The 17,402-nt window shown below is 45.6% G+C and overlaps 1 protein-coding gene across 10 annotated transcripts in view; it reads left to right on the forward strand.

The window, feature by feature from the left end:
• The window catches only part of LOC110500158 (filamin-C), a 97,800-nt gene extending 88,381 nt beyond the window's left edge, over positions 1-9,419 (forward strand). For 6 of the 10 annotated variants that reach the window (XM_036957487.1, XM_036957489.1, XM_036957490.1 and 3 more), the window contains 11 exons: positions 668-820; positions 978-1,100; positions 1,363-1,638; positions 2,289-2,558; positions 4,822-4,959; positions 5,081-5,196; positions 6,442-6,574; positions 6,899-7,075; positions 7,313-7,531; positions 7,928-8,140; positions 8,324-9,419. In XM_036957487.1, the coding sequence (XP_036813382.1) occupies positions 668-820; positions 978-1,100; positions 1,363-1,638; positions 2,289-2,558; positions 4,822-4,959; positions 5,081-5,196; positions 6,442-6,574; positions 6,899-7,075; positions 7,313-7,531; positions 7,928-8,140; positions 8,324-8,511 (2,006 nt within the window). In that variant the 3' untranslated portion in view covers positions 8,512-9,419. The remainder of the gene's footprint in view (positions 1-667; positions 821-977; positions 1,101-1,362; positions 1,639-2,288; positions 2,559-4,821; positions 4,960-5,080; positions 5,197-6,441; positions 6,575-6,898; positions 7,076-7,312; positions 7,532-7,927; positions 8,141-8,323) is intronic. The other 4 variants (XM_036957488.1, XM_036957493.1, XM_036957495.1 and 1 more) reach the window with 2 other exon arrangements.
• The last annotated feature ends 7,983 nt before the right edge of the window (positions 9,420-17,402 follow it).

The following is a 17,402-nucleotide window of genomic DNA, read 5'->3' on the forward strand; positions in this document are numbered from 1 at the left end:
AATTACATGTGATTGGTGTAAGGAGATTGGCTGCTACGTAGGTAATGTGTTTTTCTTTACAGCATAGTAATGAATATTTGGTGTTTTATATCACTTGGATTTCTAGAGGCCTTAACAAAAACCACCCACTAGTGGTCAAAAGCTTTTTGGCACTCCAAAAATCCAGTACGATACTGTATTCTGTGGGATAGAATTACAGAACACTTAACTTGTTTTTGCGGTAAGTGCTTTCTTTATAATATACGGTTAATCCAACATTTCTTTGGGATTTACAATAATATACTGTACTTTTTTACAGTAATTTACAGGTAACAGGCTGCCAGTAAGTTACAGTAAAAACAAGTTATGGTTTTTACAGTGTACCATTCAAAATACAGCAATAATTTCCCTGCCTACAGAATGTTCCCACAATGGACCATCATTTACAGTATGCTGCAGTAAAATGTTTCACATATTTTCCATATTTTACATATTTTAAAATGTTTCACATATTTTACTGTTAATAATACTCAAAATGGCTGCATAAATTACAGTATTCCATTACAATGTGGATATGGCTGGTGTAACCAACACTCATCTTCTACTGTGACATCTTCTCTCATCCCTCTACTCTTCTCATGTCTCTCTCGTTCCCTCCCTTCCTCTTATCTCCCTTTCTCTCTATCAGGTTATGGTGGTCTGGGCCTGTCTATCGAGGGTCCCAGTAAGGTGGATATTAACTGTGAGGATGTGGAGGATGGTACCTGTAAGGTGACCTACTGTCCTACTGAACCAGGAAACTACATCATCAACATCAAGTTCGCCGAACAGCACGTCCCAGGTGAGTTCAGGGGGCCTCGGGTGGCCTCGGGTGTCTTACAACATGCCTGTATACAGTTCAGCTCCTATCTAAACAGACTTATCTTGCTATGGGTGGTCTTGCATTTTTTTTTGTCTGATTTGGGTTCCTGACAGGCTGTGATTGGTCTATCCCACAGGAAGTCCTTTCACGGTGAAGGTGTGTGGTGAGGGCAGGGTGAAGGAGAGCATCACTAGGAAGAGACATGCTCCATCCATTGCTACTGTGGGCAGCACCTGTGACCTCAACCTCAAAATACCAGGTGAGAACCGTTATGGTCTGTGTGTGGTCAAGGATTGGGATTCCAAAAAGCCCACTGGCACTCCTCCTTTCTATCTACCATCCCTCCCTTTCTCTTGTCTTCCTCCCCTTGCACAGTCACATGCTTTCACATACCTTTCTTACACACTGTTGTGACCCCTTGCTTGATCTTCCTACTGCATAGTTCTATTTTCATCTCTTGCCCTTTCTTCCTCCTTCCCTCCTTCCTTCCCTCCCTCCTTCCACCCTTCCACCCTCTGTAGGTAATTGGTTCCAGATGGTGTCGGCCCAGGAGCGGCATACGCGCACGTTCACGCGCAGCAGTCACACGTACACACGCACGGAGCGCACAGAGATTAGTAAGACACAGGCGGGGGAAACCAAGCGGGAGGTGCGCGTGGAGGAGAGTACCCAGGTCGGGGGAGACCCCTTCAGGGACGTGTTTGGAGAGTTCCTGGGTAGTCAGAGTCTCACAGGCTTCAGTGGGATACCAGCCACCTCCAGACAGCCTCAAGAGGGTGTGTGTGTGACACAAGAGGGTGTGTGATGCCTGTCTAATGCCGATTAATTGATTCGGAATGTGTGTGTTTTGTGTCCAATTTGGCTATGCTTTTTTTGTTTTAATCCAGAATAATACATACATCTAGAATACAAATGTATGTCAAACTACTGCTTGATTAAGTTTAATAAAAAATATAAAAAATTGCATGATACAATTATGTATGTAAATAGTCAATTTTATAGATCTGGTGTTAACATGTCTGGATATTAACGTGTGTGCCTTCGTGTGTGTTGAGTTGGGGAGTCGCTCCATGTTTCTCCCATTGTCCCAGATTGGAATTTATAGGAGGGCGTTTAAAGGAGAGAGCACAGATGGAAAATCTGAGCAGTTCATGGCTGTCACCTCTGTGACCCAGCCATCTTACTCTGACATCACACAGAGCCAGAGACCGCTGAATCCACATCTCAGTCTGACTAACCTCATACAGTCTCTATGATTCTCTACTGCCCCTACTGACAACCTGAATGTTTGAAGAGTGAACAGTATTTTGAAGTTTGTCTGAAGCACTTCTCCTCCTTGTGTCCTTCTCTCCTTCTCCTCTCTCTCTTTCTTCATCCATCTCCCATATATTTATATCTCCCCCTACTCTCATTCCCTCTTTTTTTTCTTTCCCTCCTCCCAATACAGGTGACCAGGGGACCCAGGAGATGACGGCCCAGGTGACCAGTCCGGGGGGAAAGACGGAGGACGCAGAGATCATCGACGGCGAGGACAGCACCTACAGCGTCCGCTTCATCCCCCAGGAGATGGGGCCCCACACGGTCAACGTCAAGTACAGGGGCCAGCATGTCCCCGGGAGCCCCTTCCAGTTCACCGTGGGGCCCCTGGGAGAGGGAGGGGCACACAAGGTCCGGGCTGGGGGCACGGGGCTGGATAGAGGAGTTGCAGGAGTGGCAGGTAGGTTGGCAGTAGAGCTCTCTTAGCAAGTCATAGGCTGGGTATGAAGCTTCTGAATAGGAGAGCCTTGCCTTTTCAGCCAGTCACTAAATGTAGGACTATGTTGGGCTTTTGATCAAGATAATGAAACTATCCACATTTTTGTATTCATTTTTTTATTTCACCTTTATTTAACCAGGTAGGCTAGTTGAGAACAAGTTCTCATTTACAACTGCCACCTGGCCAAGATAAATCAAAGCAGTGTGACACAAACAACAACACAGAGTTACACATGGAATAAACAAACATATAGTCAATAACACAATAGAAAAAAGTCAATATACAGTGTGTGCAAATGATAAGATAAGGGAGGTAAAGGCAATAAATAGGCCATAGTGGCGAAATAATTACAATTTAGCAATTAAACACTGGAGTGATAGATATGCAGAAGAGGAATGTGCAAGTAGAGATACTGGGGTGCAAAGGAGCAAAAAAAAAAAAATAACAGCATGGGGATGAGGTAGTTGGATGGGCTATTTACAAGATGGGCTATGAACAGGTGCAGTGATCTTTGAGCTGCTCTGACAGCTGGTGCTTACAGTTAGTGAGGGAGATATGAGTCTCCAGCTTCAGTGATTTTTGCAATTCGTTCCAGTCATTGGCAGCAGAGAGCTGGAAGGAAAGGCGGCCGAAGGAGGAATTGGCTTTGGGGGTGACCAGTGAAATATATCTGCTGGAGCGCGTGCTACGGGTGGGTGCTGCTATGGTGATCAGTGAGCTGTGATAAGGCGTGGCATTACCTAGCAAAGACTTCTAGATGACCTGGAGCCAGTGGGTTTGTTGACAAATATGAAGCGAGCTCCCGCTAACTAGAGCATACAGGTCGCAGTGGTGGGTAGTGTATGGGGCTTTGATGACAAAACGGATGGCACTGTGATAGACTGCATCCAATTTGCTGAGTAGAGTGTTGGAGGCCATTTTGTAAATGACATCGCCGAAGTCAAGGATCGGTAGGATAGTCAGTTTTACGAGGGTATGTTTGGCAGCATGAGTGAAGAAGGCTTTGTTGCGAAATAGGAAGCTGATTCTAGATTTCATTTTGGATTGTGAGTCTGGAAGGAGAGTTTACAGTCTAACCAGACATCTAGGTATTTGTAGTAGTCCACATATTCTAAGTCATAACTTCCAGAGTAGTGATGCTGGACGGGTGGGCAGGTGCTGGTAGCGATCGGTTGAAGAGCATGCATTTAGTTTTACTTGCATTTAAGAGCAGTTTGAGGTCACGGAAGGAGAGTTGTATGGCATTGAAGCTTGTCTGGAGGTTAGTTAACACTGTGTCCAAAGAAGGGCCAAAAGTATACAGAATGGTATCGTCTGCGTAGAGGTGGATCAGAGAATCACCAGCAGCAAGAGCAACATCATTGATGTATACAGAGAAGAGAGTCGGTCCAAGAATTGAACCTTGTGTCACCCCCATTGAGACTGCCAGAGGCCCGGACAACATACCCTCCGATTTGACACACTGAACTCTATCAGAGAAGTAGTTGGTTAACCAGGCGAGGCAGTCATTTGAGAGACCAAGGCTGTTGAGTCTGCCGAAGGTAGACTGGTACGGTGGGATTCGAAATGGTCAGTGATCTGTTTGTTAACTTAGCTTTTGAAGACCTTGGAAAGGAAGGATAGGATAGATATAGGTCTGTAGCAGTTTGGGTCTAGAGTGTCTCCCCCTTTGAAGAGGGGGATGACTGCAGCAGCTTTCCAATCTTTGGGGATCTCAGATGATATGAAAGAGAGGTTGAACAGGCTAGTAATAGGAGTTGCAACAATTTCAGTTGATAAGAGGGTCCAGATTGTCTAGCCCTGCTGATTTGTAGGGGTCCAGATTTTGCAGCTCTTTCAGAACATCAGCTATCTGGATTTGGGTGAAGGAGAAATGGGGAGGCTTGGGCAAGTTGCTGTGGGGGGTGCAGGGCTGTTGACCAGGGTAGGGGTGGCCAGGTGGAAAGCAAAAATGCTTATTGAAATTCTCAATTATCGTGGATTTATCAGTGGTGAGAGTGTATCCTAGCCTCAGTGCAGTGGGCAGCTGGGAGGAGGTGCTCTTATTCTCCATGGACTTTACAGTGTCCCAGAACTTTTTGGAGTTTGTGCTGCAGAATGCAAATTTCTGTTTGAAAAAGCTAGCCTTTGCTTTCCTAACTGCTTAAGTATATTGGTTCCTAACTTCCATGCTTCTTTCCCCTTTGTATATACTGTATAACTGACTGTCTGTGTTCCTCTGTAGCTGAGTTTAGTATCTGGACCAGAGAGGCTGGTGCAGGAGGTCTGTCCATCGCTGTAGAGGGGCCCAGTAAGGCAGAGATCAGCTTTGAAGACAGGAAGGATGGATCCTGCGGAGTGGCCTATGTGGTGCAGGAACCAGGTCAGACCAATATATTATACACACTACATTCATCTAATGTACACAACAACATACTGGACATATTCTACACCTGAAATCACAAGGTTGACTTTGTGCCTTCTATCTCTCTTTCTCTCTCCAGGTGACTATGAGGTGTCCATTAAGTTTAATGATGAGCACATCCCAGACAGTCCCTTCATGGTCCCCATCGCCACTCTGTCTGATAACTCACGCCGCCTTACAGTCACCAGCCTACAGGTTAGATCACACACACACACACACACACACACACAGGCATACACACACATATACACTACCTTTCAAAAGTTTGGGGTAATTTAATTAAGAAATGTCCTTGTTTTTGAAAGAAAAACACGTTTTTTTGTGCATTAAAATAACATTAAGTTGATCAGAAATACAGTGTAGACATTGTTAATGTTGTAAATGACTATTGTAGCTGGAAAAGGCTGATTTTTTAAAATGGAATATCTACATGGGTGTAGAGGCCCATTATCAGCAACCATCCCTCCTGTGTTCCAATGGCACGTTGTGTTAGCTAATCCAAGTTTATCATTTTAAAAGGCTAATTGATCATTAGAAAACCCCTTTGCAATTATGTTGCAATTACAGCTGAAAACTGGAGCTCAGATTAAATAAGCAATTAAACTGGCCTTCTTTAGCCTCGATGAGTATCTGGAGCATCAGCATTTGTGGGTTTGATTACAGGCTCAAAATAGCCAGAAACAAATACCTTTCTTCTGAAACTCATCAGTCTATTCTTGTTCTGAGAAATGAAGGCTATTCCATGCGATTGAATGCCAAGAAACTGAAGATCTCGTACAATGCTGTGTACTATTCCCTTCACAGAACAGCACAAACTGTGAGGCATCTGTTTCTCAAACTAGACTCTCTAATGTACTTGTCGTCTTGCTCAGTTGTGCACCGGGGACTCCCACTCCTCTTTCTATTCTGGTTAGAGCCAGTTTGCGCTGGTCTGTGAAGTGAGTAGTACACAGCGTTGTACAAGATATTCAGTTTCTTGGCAATTTCAGACCTTATTCTGATGTCTGTCATTATTAGCGAGGACTGGAATGGTATTATACAGAGGGCAGAGTTCACTGCTATATGAATAGACACACCTGTCATAACCTCTTCTTGGATTTAAACCAGAGGTGGAACGTCATCTATATTTGAGTTGTAAATGAATTTAGAATAGTTTTATTAGTGGATAGATTTGGCAGGCCACTCTAAAATCTATATGCAGGCTGTGTGTGTGTGTGTGTGTGTGTGTGTGTGTGTGTGTGTGTGTGTGTGTGTGTGTGTGTGTGTGTGTGTGTGTGTGTGTGTGTGTGTGTGTGTGTTAAAGTTGGGGGGTGAGATGGTTGGATAATTATTATTATTAGCTGCTTCTGCTTTAGAGGAAATGTGTTACCCCACACCCTGTCATCAGTCTGGCCACATGGGGCTTATTAGATCATTGACCTTTAACCTTTGCGATTGAAGGAGATGGGGTTGAAGGTGGGCCAGGAGGCGTCGTTCGCGGTGCAGTTGAACGGGGCGAGGGGGTTGATAGATGCTAAGGTTCACACCCCGTCCGGAGCTGTAGAGGAGTGTTATGTTACTGAGCTGGACAGCGGTAAGACATAGCACTTTACAAACTGACGATACAACAACTCACTACTACACAGTACAGAAAATATCCAAGATACTGCCTTTTCCACCAGATTGATTCAATTCCTTTGATAATTAAGAAAATGCATCAAGTCAAAAACCAGCAGTACATGCAGTAGTAGTATTTTACAGTAGAGGGCTTGTACAACCAAAGCACCAGGTGCTCATCCTACATGATAAAGAAGTTCATCTCAATTGCATGTCTTGCTTTATGAAAGGTTCAGTAAGTAAATTGTGAATATTGTCAAATGTCGGCCATTTTAACCTTCCCCTTCCTGTTCCCCTGCAGACCAGCACGCCATCCGGTTTATCCCGAGGGAGAACGGAGTCCACTCCATCGAAGTGCGTTTCAACGGGAGCCACATTCCCGGTAGTCCCTTCAAGATCCGTGTGGGAGAGATCGGACAGGTCGGAGACCCGGGAATGGTGTCTGCCTTCGGACCTGGACTGGAAGGAGGAACCACAGGTATGAGGAACATTGTGTCCTACAAACACATACAATAAGGTAGACAAATACGGTAAGGGTTTATTAGAATTTTAACACCGTTCAGTAATTTGGTCGTTTCAAATACCCAAAGAAGGCCTATAGACCACTGTAAGGAAATCCACAAAAATGTATAAATTACCAATATTGGCTCACATGTGTCTTCTAACTCACCTCTGATTGGATGTTTTCCCTGTCCATCTCTGTCCCCTCCTGTAGGCGTGGCGTCAGATTTTGTAGTGAACACATGTAATGCGGGGTCGGGTGCTCTGTCAGTGACCATCGATGGGCCGTCCAAGGTCAAGATGGACTGTCAGGATTGTCCCGAGGGTTACAAGGTCACCTACACACCCATGGCCCCCGGCAGCTATCTCATCACCATCAAATACGGAGGACCATCCCACATCGTAGGCAGCCCCTTCAAGGCTAAAGTCACAGGTAAGTCCTCTATAGAGCAACGCTACCCAGACACTAACGTTTGAGTGTTGAGTCCAGAATGTGTTGATGGAGAGATGGCAAGTGTGTGTGTGTGCGTACTGGTCTACTAAAGAGTCCTCAGACCTTGCTTGGTGTAATGAGTTGGAAGATTCCCTAGCCTCTACACACTCCTATTATATTAGACATGATGTATTTGTCCAGAGGGCACCTAAGCTGTGTGTGTTTATATTTTATATGAGGAGAGATTATGCAACACGCCAGATGTGTTTATAGATCTTAAGCAACCCCACTTATGCAATCCCACTCTCTCTTTCCCTCTTCTCTCTTTCTCTCTCTCTCTCTCTTTCTCTTTCTCTCTCTCTCTCTTTCTCTCTTTCTCTCACTCTCTCTCTCTAGGTGCTCGTCTCTCTGGTGGTCACAGTCTACATGAAACCTCGTCCGTTCTTGTGGAGACAGTAACCAAGACGTCGTCGTCTTCGTCGTCGATGGACGTGGCCTATGGCCCTAAGTTCTCTTCGGATGCCAGTAAGGTGGTCTCCCGGGGCGCCGGCCTATCAAAGGCCTTTGTAGGACAGAAGAACACCTTCACAGTAGATTGCAGCAAAGCAGGTGAGAGGCGATGGTCATACACACAGGTGTGCACACACGCAGACACACCGGTGTGCACACACGCAGACACACACGCAGACACACACACAGACACACACTGTACAAATGCACCCACATACAAAGTATATATGCGCACATACACTCACACAAATACTTGAAATTGCCGTATTTCATCCCCTATAGGAACTAACATGTTGATGGTGGGGGTACACGGCCCAAAGACCCCGTGTGAAGAGGTCTACGTTAAACATCTGGGCAACAGGATGTACAACGTCACCTACACCGTCAAAGAACAGGGCAACTACATCCTCATCGTCAAATGGGGGGATGAAAATGTCCCCGGCAGCCCCTTCCATGTCACCGTCCCCTAAAATGGACTCATCCATCCCATCCCTGCTGTATCCCAGAATGGACTAGTCCAACACCCCCACAGACACACTAAAGATACAAAAACTTTTTCCGTCTGTCCAGGGGGGAATTAATTTACCCATCATGCATTGTGGCAAATTACTCTGATAACTTATCCTGGTGACATCACAAAGATCTGCGGTGCCAATCCTACTATGTATGCGCCACCCCTATTTTCTACGCACCACCCACCAACCAGGCATCCTGTTGCTGTTTACTTTCAATGAGAGAGAATGTACAAAGAGAAGTCAAAAGTAAAATCATGTTTTCTGTCTGTATCGGCCTATGTTAGTATTTTCAGAGCACAAACACAGTATGCAGTCACCAACATGTGCTTTATAGTTAGTCCTCCAAAGGTATCCCCCACTGCCTGTACTGGCCTGGCCAAAATGGCTGCCTTTACATGAGGGAAGATGGCTGTGATGTCACTGTCTGGGTCACAGACAGACAGAGAGGAGTTATTTACCTTTATTTATTCAGTCCTTTTATTTTCTTTGACAGAAAATGGTCTTATATTGTTTCAAAGGAGAAGGTTTCAGTCGATGTTAGAAACTATTCTCCCTCATACCGGGCCTTCCTGTGTCATTTCGGGTGTAACCATGGACACAGAGATGTGGTTGGCCAAGGATTTTGTACCCAGGAAGAGAGCACGGCATAGCAATCGGTTTATCGTGTGAATGTTTAATTAAGAAGTCCACAGAGAGATGCTACAGTGGAACAGTATCATTGAGTGACATTTTATAGTGATTTTATATGTATGAAAATGAACAGAAAAAACTCTTAATTGTTTGATATACTAACCTTCTGTTTGGTACGGATGTGCAGCCATAATAAAACGTTTAACTGCTAACTTACCACTGAAAACCCAAAATGTGTTGTCTTGTGTCTTAATTTAAAGTATGTGTTTGCGTGGGTGTATTTTTGTTTGCGTTCCAAAAAATTATGCCCAAAGCAATTTAGTATATTTAGTTGAAAACGAAGGTGGTCCTCTGTAGCTCAGTTGGTAGAGCATGGCACTTGTGACACCAGAGTAGTGGGTTCAATTCCCATGACCACCCATAATGTCATGTGTAATGTCAGAACACATGACTGTCACGTTGGATAAAAGTGCCCACTAAATGGCATGTGTTGTTATATTAGTGTTTTAGCATTTTGTATATCTGCACAACAGTACCACTGGCTGGTGATAATGGGCTATTACAGATGGTTGGTGAAATCACTCAGTTAAAACAGTGTTTCGCAACCCTGGTCCTCCAGTACACAGGGATAGTTGTAGGCCTGGACAAACACACCTCATTCAGCTCATGAAGGGCTTGATGATTAGTTGACCAGTTGAATCAGGTGTGTTTGTCCAGGGTTACAATAAGCATGTGTACTGTTGGGGGTACTGGAGAAGCAGGGTTGGGGAACACTGAGGTAGAATAAACTAAAAAGTCATGTGTTACCTGGTTTTCTTATGGTCCTTAGGAAAACTGTAGCATCATTACAGAACTTTTTCCTGTACTTCCTCCGTAAATATACTGACCACAGTAATGTCCCCTCTCTGTCCGAGGGCAATATTACCACTGTGGGACTCTAATGGACCCCCTGATCCAGTGTAATCACGTTGTCATTACAGACCAGTGGGAGTTAAACCTTCAGCTGGGACAGAGGCAGGCAGTAAGGGAGCTGCGTTTAGGACTATTACCCTGTACTGTCAATGATATCTTTAGTACGTTGCACAATGTTTTGAACGGCACTAAACTGCGTTGCTTTACTGTTCGGTGCAGCACCACCCTGTGTGTCGGTTTCAGCCATAGTCCAGTGGTACGATCAATCTTTGATCAATTCATTGGGGGATTCGTTAGTTGATCGGTTGACTCACTAATGATGCAGTTGTTTTATTGGTTGAATGTAATGAACTGAAGAGTGGAACGGAAGCCTCCACTCACACAGAGACCTGGTGCCTCTCTGGAGGACCAGAGAGCAGCGAGTCTCGCCTCCAGAGATCTAGAATCTATGAGCTGTGTGTGTGTGTGTGTGCGCGCGCATGCATGGGGAGTTTTTTTTCCATCTGTGTTCCGTCCGAGTGCTGATGGTCTCCCTTTGTCACACATCCTATGCTGTGACAGGGAGTGGAAGTGGAATGGGTGTTGCTATCAGAAAATGCAATCACCGGAGTTTTAATGTGAAAGTCCCATAGTGACAACAGAGATGGGGAACTGTGATCAGACAATCACATTTCACGCCTTTTCATCTATCGCCAACACTATGTCAACACAACAGCAGGCAGGCGAAACCTGCAGGCTCACACACACACACACACACACACACACACACACACACACACACACACACACACACACACACACACACACACACACACACACACACACACACACACAATTTCCCTGCTGCCTCTTTCTGACACACACATTTGTCCCTGTCTCTTCTGCTGTCACTCTATTCAGACCCCCAGTACTGTGCAGCTGTGCAGTAGACACAGAGGGAGATATCCTGCACAATCCCTGTAATGGAAAATGCACTGCTTTCAATTCATGCCTCATACATCATTTATAGTGCGTGGAATTGATACTCTTTCTGCACGGGATATGAAATGGAAAGGACTCCTGGCCATTGGGGAGGCTGGCACTGTATGGTAAGCTGGGCTAAATTATTAAGGAACTGTGAAAAAGCATGGTAAGCATACAGGCCTAGGAGCATTAATCTCTCTCTCTCTCTCTCTCTCTCTCTCTCACTGGGATAACATATTGTAAAGGCCATATTGTAAACGATTCTCACCGTTTGCATAATGGCATCAGTCACTTAAGGCAAGCTAACTCAGTGAAACTGCATATCGATAAGAAGTTGGGGTCAGGGGTTAGAACTAGGGTTCTGCAAAAAAAAACTAAAAGTGCTCTGATTGGTAGAATTGTACACTTTGGCTCTATCATAGACCTTTGTACATAGACCCCCCCCCCATACTAACCCACCTGTTTCCATGGTAGAAGTTCTCCAAATGGCCTTTAGGTGGAAGCAAAGATCTAGGAACTGTAAGAACACCTCATCTATCCTGGTATGCACAGTACAATCGGCTACTAATGCAATGCAGCTAGGTGACACTTATTATAGACGGAAAAAGTCAACCCTGAATAGTTCTACGTTGTGGGAGGACATATCATTGCCAGGATAAAATGCTTGCGTCATTGAGAGGGAGGGAGGGAGGGAGGGAGGGGGGAGAAAGAGGGGGCGAGAGAGAGTTAGAGGGGGGGGGGGGGGGGGCAGAGAGAGTGGGAGGAAGAGAGAAAGAGGGGGAGAGATAGAGGGGAAGAGAGAAAGAGGGGGAGAGAGAGAAAGAGAGAAAGAGAGAGAGAAAGAGAGAAAGAGAGTAGGGGGGTACAATTAGTGCTTAGCATGGTGCTTTGTGTGCCTTGTCTGTTCAACAGGCTGTGAATCCACACGGGTTATTACTGAAACAAAATACAGATTGGTGAAGGGAGAAATTATGGAGAAATGGAGGGAGCGTAAAGGAGAGTTAGAAAGATGCTGAAAGAGAGAAATAGAGAACGATTTAGAGAATGGATGCAGAGATAAACAGGTACTGATGACAGAGTGAAGGAGAGATGGAGAAATAGAAGAGAGTGATTTGGTGTTAGTGTTGTTGGTTTCTCACAGTTGTGTGGTTGTGTGACGTGTGTGTGTGTATGTGTGTGTGTGTGTGTGTGTGTGTGTGTGTGTGTGTGTGTGTATGTGTGTGTGTGTGTGTGTGTGTGTGTGTGTGTGTGTGTGTGTGTGTGTGTGTGTGAGACGTGTGTGTGTGTGTGTGTGTGTGTGTGTGTGTGTGTGTGTGTGTGTGTGTGTGTGTGTGTGTGTGTGTGCGTGTGTCGTGTTAGGCCACATGGTGATAAGTGGTCCATGCTGTTTGCTGTCCTCCTTCAGACCATCTGGACCAGCAGCACTAACTGGACCATTACGGCCTACTCACACACCCACACACACACACCCACACACACCCACACCAGTGGCAGTCGGTGGCATTTAAGATTAGGGAGGACGATATTAGATTATTATTATTTCTATTACAGCATATTGGATGACTGTCATTTGTATTCCATTCACCCAGCTCAATATAACATCGATAGACTTAGGCTACTGCATGATACTCAAAATTTGCCCTATACCAATCATGAGGTTGCCTAGCCTACTAAGATCACCCTCTGGCAGTCCGACGGACGAAACTGGGTTTGGCAGATGCCAGGAGAACGCTACAGTACCTGCCCGAATCATTAGGTAGTAATCATTAGTAAGACAAGTTTATATTGGTCAAATTCAGGTAGGTTCATGCCTGTTTCGTTTTGCAACAGAATCGATGGAATGAATACACCCCTAATCACCAACCCACACACACAGTTCACTTTCATAGCAGCCATACATCTGACATAATTGAAGTCTATAGATTTTTAAGCATTTAGAACAAAGAGCTGTTTGGAAGCCAAATGAGACGTCTCTTTTACGTGAATGGAGCCAAATGAGACGGCTCTTTTACGTGAATGGAGCCAAATGAGACGGCTCTTTTATGTGAATGGAGCCAAAGGATCTTCCTCATTTATGTGAATGGAGCCAAATGAGACGGCTTTTTTACGTGAATGGGGCCAAATGAGACGGCTCTTTTACGTGAATGGAGCCAAATGAGACGGCTCTTTTACGTGAATGGAGCCAAATGAGACGGCTCTTTTATGTGAATGGAGCCAAATGAGACGGCTCTTTTACGTGAATGGAGCCAAATGAGACGGCTCTTTTATGTGCATCTAGCCAAATGAGACGGCTCTTTTACGTGAATGGAGCCAAATGAGACGGCTCTTTTATGTGAATGGAGCCAAATGAGAAGGCTCTTTTACGTGAATGCAGCCAAATGAGATGGCTCTTTTATGTGAATGGAGCCAAATGAGATGGCTCTTTTATGTGAATGGAGCCAAATGAGACGGCTCTTTTACGTGAATGGAGCCAAATGAGACGGCTCTTTTATGTGAATGGAGCCAAATGAGACGGCTCTTTTACGTGAATGGAGCCAAATGAGACGGCTCTTTTATGTGAATGGAGCCAAAGGATCTTCCTCATTTATGTGAATGGAGCCAAATGAGACGGCTCTTTTATGTGAATGGAGCCAAATGAGACGGCTCTTTTACGTGAATGGAGCCAAATGAGACGGCTCTTTTATGTGAATGGAGCCAAATGAGAAGGCTCTTTTATGTGAATGGCACCAAATGAGATGGCTCTTTTATGTGAATGGAGCCAAATGAGACGGCTCTTTTACGTGAATGGAGCCAAATGAGACGGCTCTTTTATGTGAATGGAGCCAAATGAGAAGGCTCTTTTATGTGAATGGCACCAAATGAGATGGCTCTTTTATGTGAATGGCGCCAAATGAGACGGCTCTTTTATGTGAATGGCGCCAAATGAGACGGCTTTTTTATGTGAATGGAGCCAAATGAGACGGCTCTTTTACGTGAATGGAGCCAAATGAGACGGCTCTTTTATGTGAATGGAGCCAAATGAGACGGCTCTTTTATGTGAATGGCGCCAAATGAGACGGCTCTTTTATGTGAATGGCGCCAAATGAGACGGCTCTTTTATGTGAATGGCGCCAAATGAGACGGCTCTTTTATGTGAATGGCACCAAATGAGACGGCTCTTTTATGTGAATGGCGCCAAATGAGACGGCTCTTTTATGTGAATGGCGCCAAATGAGACGGCTCTTTTATGTGAATGGCGCCAAATGAGACGGCTCTTTTATGTGAATGGCGCCAAATGAGACGGCTTTTTTATGTGAATGGCGCCAAATGAGCCGGCTCACGGAAAAGACTCGAAATGTCCATAACTACTACACAGCCTACATCATTGTTACCATATTAGCTACCGTCACAGTCAACGTACATTATGTGCTGTGTATATGTTGTCGATTTTAAGAAATGGACAGATATGAAAATCATTTAAAAAGACTCAAATTGTGGACTGTGTGAAACAGGGGCAGTCTGCCTTTGTACAGTAGGGTTGTATTAGGGCCGGCGTGGAGTTGCTGATTGGAAGTGACGCTCCCCAGGCCATCTCCCCTGCTGATGACGCTAGTGTTGGAGATGGACCCCACACCACTGTGACCCAATTGGTGTGGGTCTTTGGCGGTCCCTTAGGAGAAGGTGGTGACCACCCAGGACAGATTGTCTGCCCTGCTGTTATTGCCCACCCCATCTACATGTGAGACATGCAGGAATGGCAAACTGGGTCCTACAGGATGCTGCCTTGTACGACCCGTCAAGCTACTACAGAGCTGACCTTGTTATAGGCTGAGCTGGTGCTAAGCTACCACAGAGCTTACCTTGCTATAGGCTGAGCTGAGGCTAAGCTACGACAGAGCTGACCTTGTTATAGGCTGAGCTGGGGCTAAGCTACTACAGAGCTGACCTTGTTATAGGCTGAGCTGAGGCTAAGCTACTACAGAGCTGACCTTGTTATCGGCTGAGCTGGGGCTAACCTACTACAGACCTGACCTTGCTGTAAGCTGAGCTGGGGCTAAGCTACTACAGACCTGACCTTGCTGTAAGCTGAGCTGGGGCTAAGCTACTACAGAGCTGATCTTGTTATAGGCTGAGCTGGGGCTAAGCTACTACAGAGCTGATCTTGTTATAGGCAGAGCTTGGGCTAAGCTACTACAGAGCTGACCTTGTTATAGGCAGAGCTTGGGCTAAGCTACTACAGAGCTGACCTTGTTATAGGCAGAGCTTGGGCTAAGCTACTACAGAGCTGACCTTGCTATAGGCTGAGCTGGGGCTAAGATACTACAGACCTGACCTTGCTATAGGCTGAGCTGGGGCTAAGCTACTACAGACCTGACCTTGCTATAGGCTGAGCTGGGGCTAAGCTACTACAGACCTGACCTTGCTATAGGCTGAGCTGGGGCTAAGTGCTAGCAACCTCTGGACCTGAAGATCCCTTCACGAAGACACATTCACACACGCTCCTTTTTTGCATTTTGTAATAATAGTCAGAGAACGATTAGGGGCCAGTGTGTAGGAGCCATTTCGGCCTGTTTATGTGTTGTGTATGTGTTTTCTTTCGGGTTCATTTGACTTGTTTTGTACACTAGAGGGCACTATATGTTGGGGTCATGGGTCACTGGTCAAGTGTGTGTTTTTGTAAGTAGCACAGGTGACCAGGAAGGGTTATCACAGGTGAGAGGAGAGCACATCCAGTTGTTACCGTATCACAGATACAGCTTATAGAATGCATCTCTTTGCACCTTTTCTATAGGAATATGTGTTTTGGAGTTATTTCTATTTTTTATGTGAATAGGATAAATGGGAACTTCACCCAAAAAGAGTGATGTTTGGAAAGCTGATTTTCGTGGACCTGTTATGGACAGCTCTCTCCTGTGCCAGTGGCTTTTCATAGGGAATCGCCACCACAGTTACAATTACTATGGAAGCCTATGGAATGGGGTGAGAACCATGAGCCATGAGGTTTTGTGTTGAATTTAATATACACAGAGGAGGATGGAAAATACCTGTCCTCCGGCTACACCATGGTGCTACCCTACAGAGTGCTGCTGAGGCTACTGTAGACCGCCATTGCAAAACAGTGTGTTATAATAATTTATTTGGCGACTTTAACATATTTAGTATAGTTTTATCTAAAAAGTATAATGTTTCACTGTTTTTATTTGTAAGCAATTCACTGTGTAGAATGGTCCACCACTTCCTCCGCCGAGGAGCCTCCACACACATACACACACACACTTATTTTCTTGCTTCCATTGTTCTATTATCTCTCCCACTAACCCTCTTACCCCCTCTATCACCCTCCTTCACCCTGTTTTTCTTCTTTCTAAAATAACAACCTTCCTAGAACAGTATAATTGAACATCCTGTTGCTCTCTCTTTTCTCTTCCTGATGCTCCACTGTGTGATTGTGTACCCTGCTGGGCTGAGTGGCAGCGTACATGTTTGTGTGTATGTCTGATAATACAAGTGTGTGTGTGTGCATGTGTGTTGGCGTACATTCGTATGTGTGTGGCCCCTTACACTGTGGCTCAGAGCAGAGCAGCAGAGGCATTGAGTGCAGCAGGCCCTTTTAATAAAGGCATTAATAATGGTATTATTAGGCTAAATGGATGGGATGTAATTAATACTGTTCAGAAATGAGGGGATGAGGGGAAAGAGGGGATAAAAATACACCTTCTATTTTTACCAGCCAGAATTCTAATCCAGGAGGAGAAATGACGTATCGTACCAGACCCAGACTCCCTGGCCTGATCTCCTCTCTACCTCCTCCCCTAACCCCCTGGCCTGATCTCCTATTTACCTCCTCCCCTAACCCTGTGGCCTGATCTCCTCTCTACCTCCTCCCCTAAACCCCTGGCCTGATCTCCTCTCTACCTCCTCCCCTAACCCTGTGGCTTGATCTCCCCTGACCCCCTGGCCTGATCTCCTCTCTACCTTCTCCCTTAACCCCCTGGCCGGATCTCCTCTCTAACTCCTCCCTTAATCCCCTGGCCTGTTCTCCTCCCCTAACCCCCTGGCCTGATCTCCTCTCTACCTCCTCCCCTAACCCCCTGGCCTGATCTCCTCTCTACCTCCTCCCCTGACATCCTGGCCTGATCTCCTCTCTACCTCCTCCCCTAACCATGTGGCTTGGTCTCCTCCCCCAACCCCATGGCCTGATCTCCTCTCTACCTCCTCCCCTAAACCCCTGGCCGGATCTCCTCTCTACCTCCTCCCCCAACCCCATGGCCTGATCTCCTTTCTACCTTCTCCCTTAACCCCCTGGCCGGATCTCCTCTCTAACTCCTCCCTTAACCCCCTGGCCTGTTCTCCTCCCCTAA

The sequence above is a fragment of the Oncorhynchus mykiss genome, chromosome 21 (assembly GCF_013265735.2).
Source record: "Oncorhynchus mykiss isolate Arlee chromosome 21, USDA_OmykA_1.1, whole genome shotgun sequence".
In the NCBI taxonomy this organism is placed as follows: domain Eukaryota; kingdom Metazoa; phylum Chordata; class Actinopteri; order Salmoniformes; family Salmonidae; genus Oncorhynchus; species Oncorhynchus mykiss.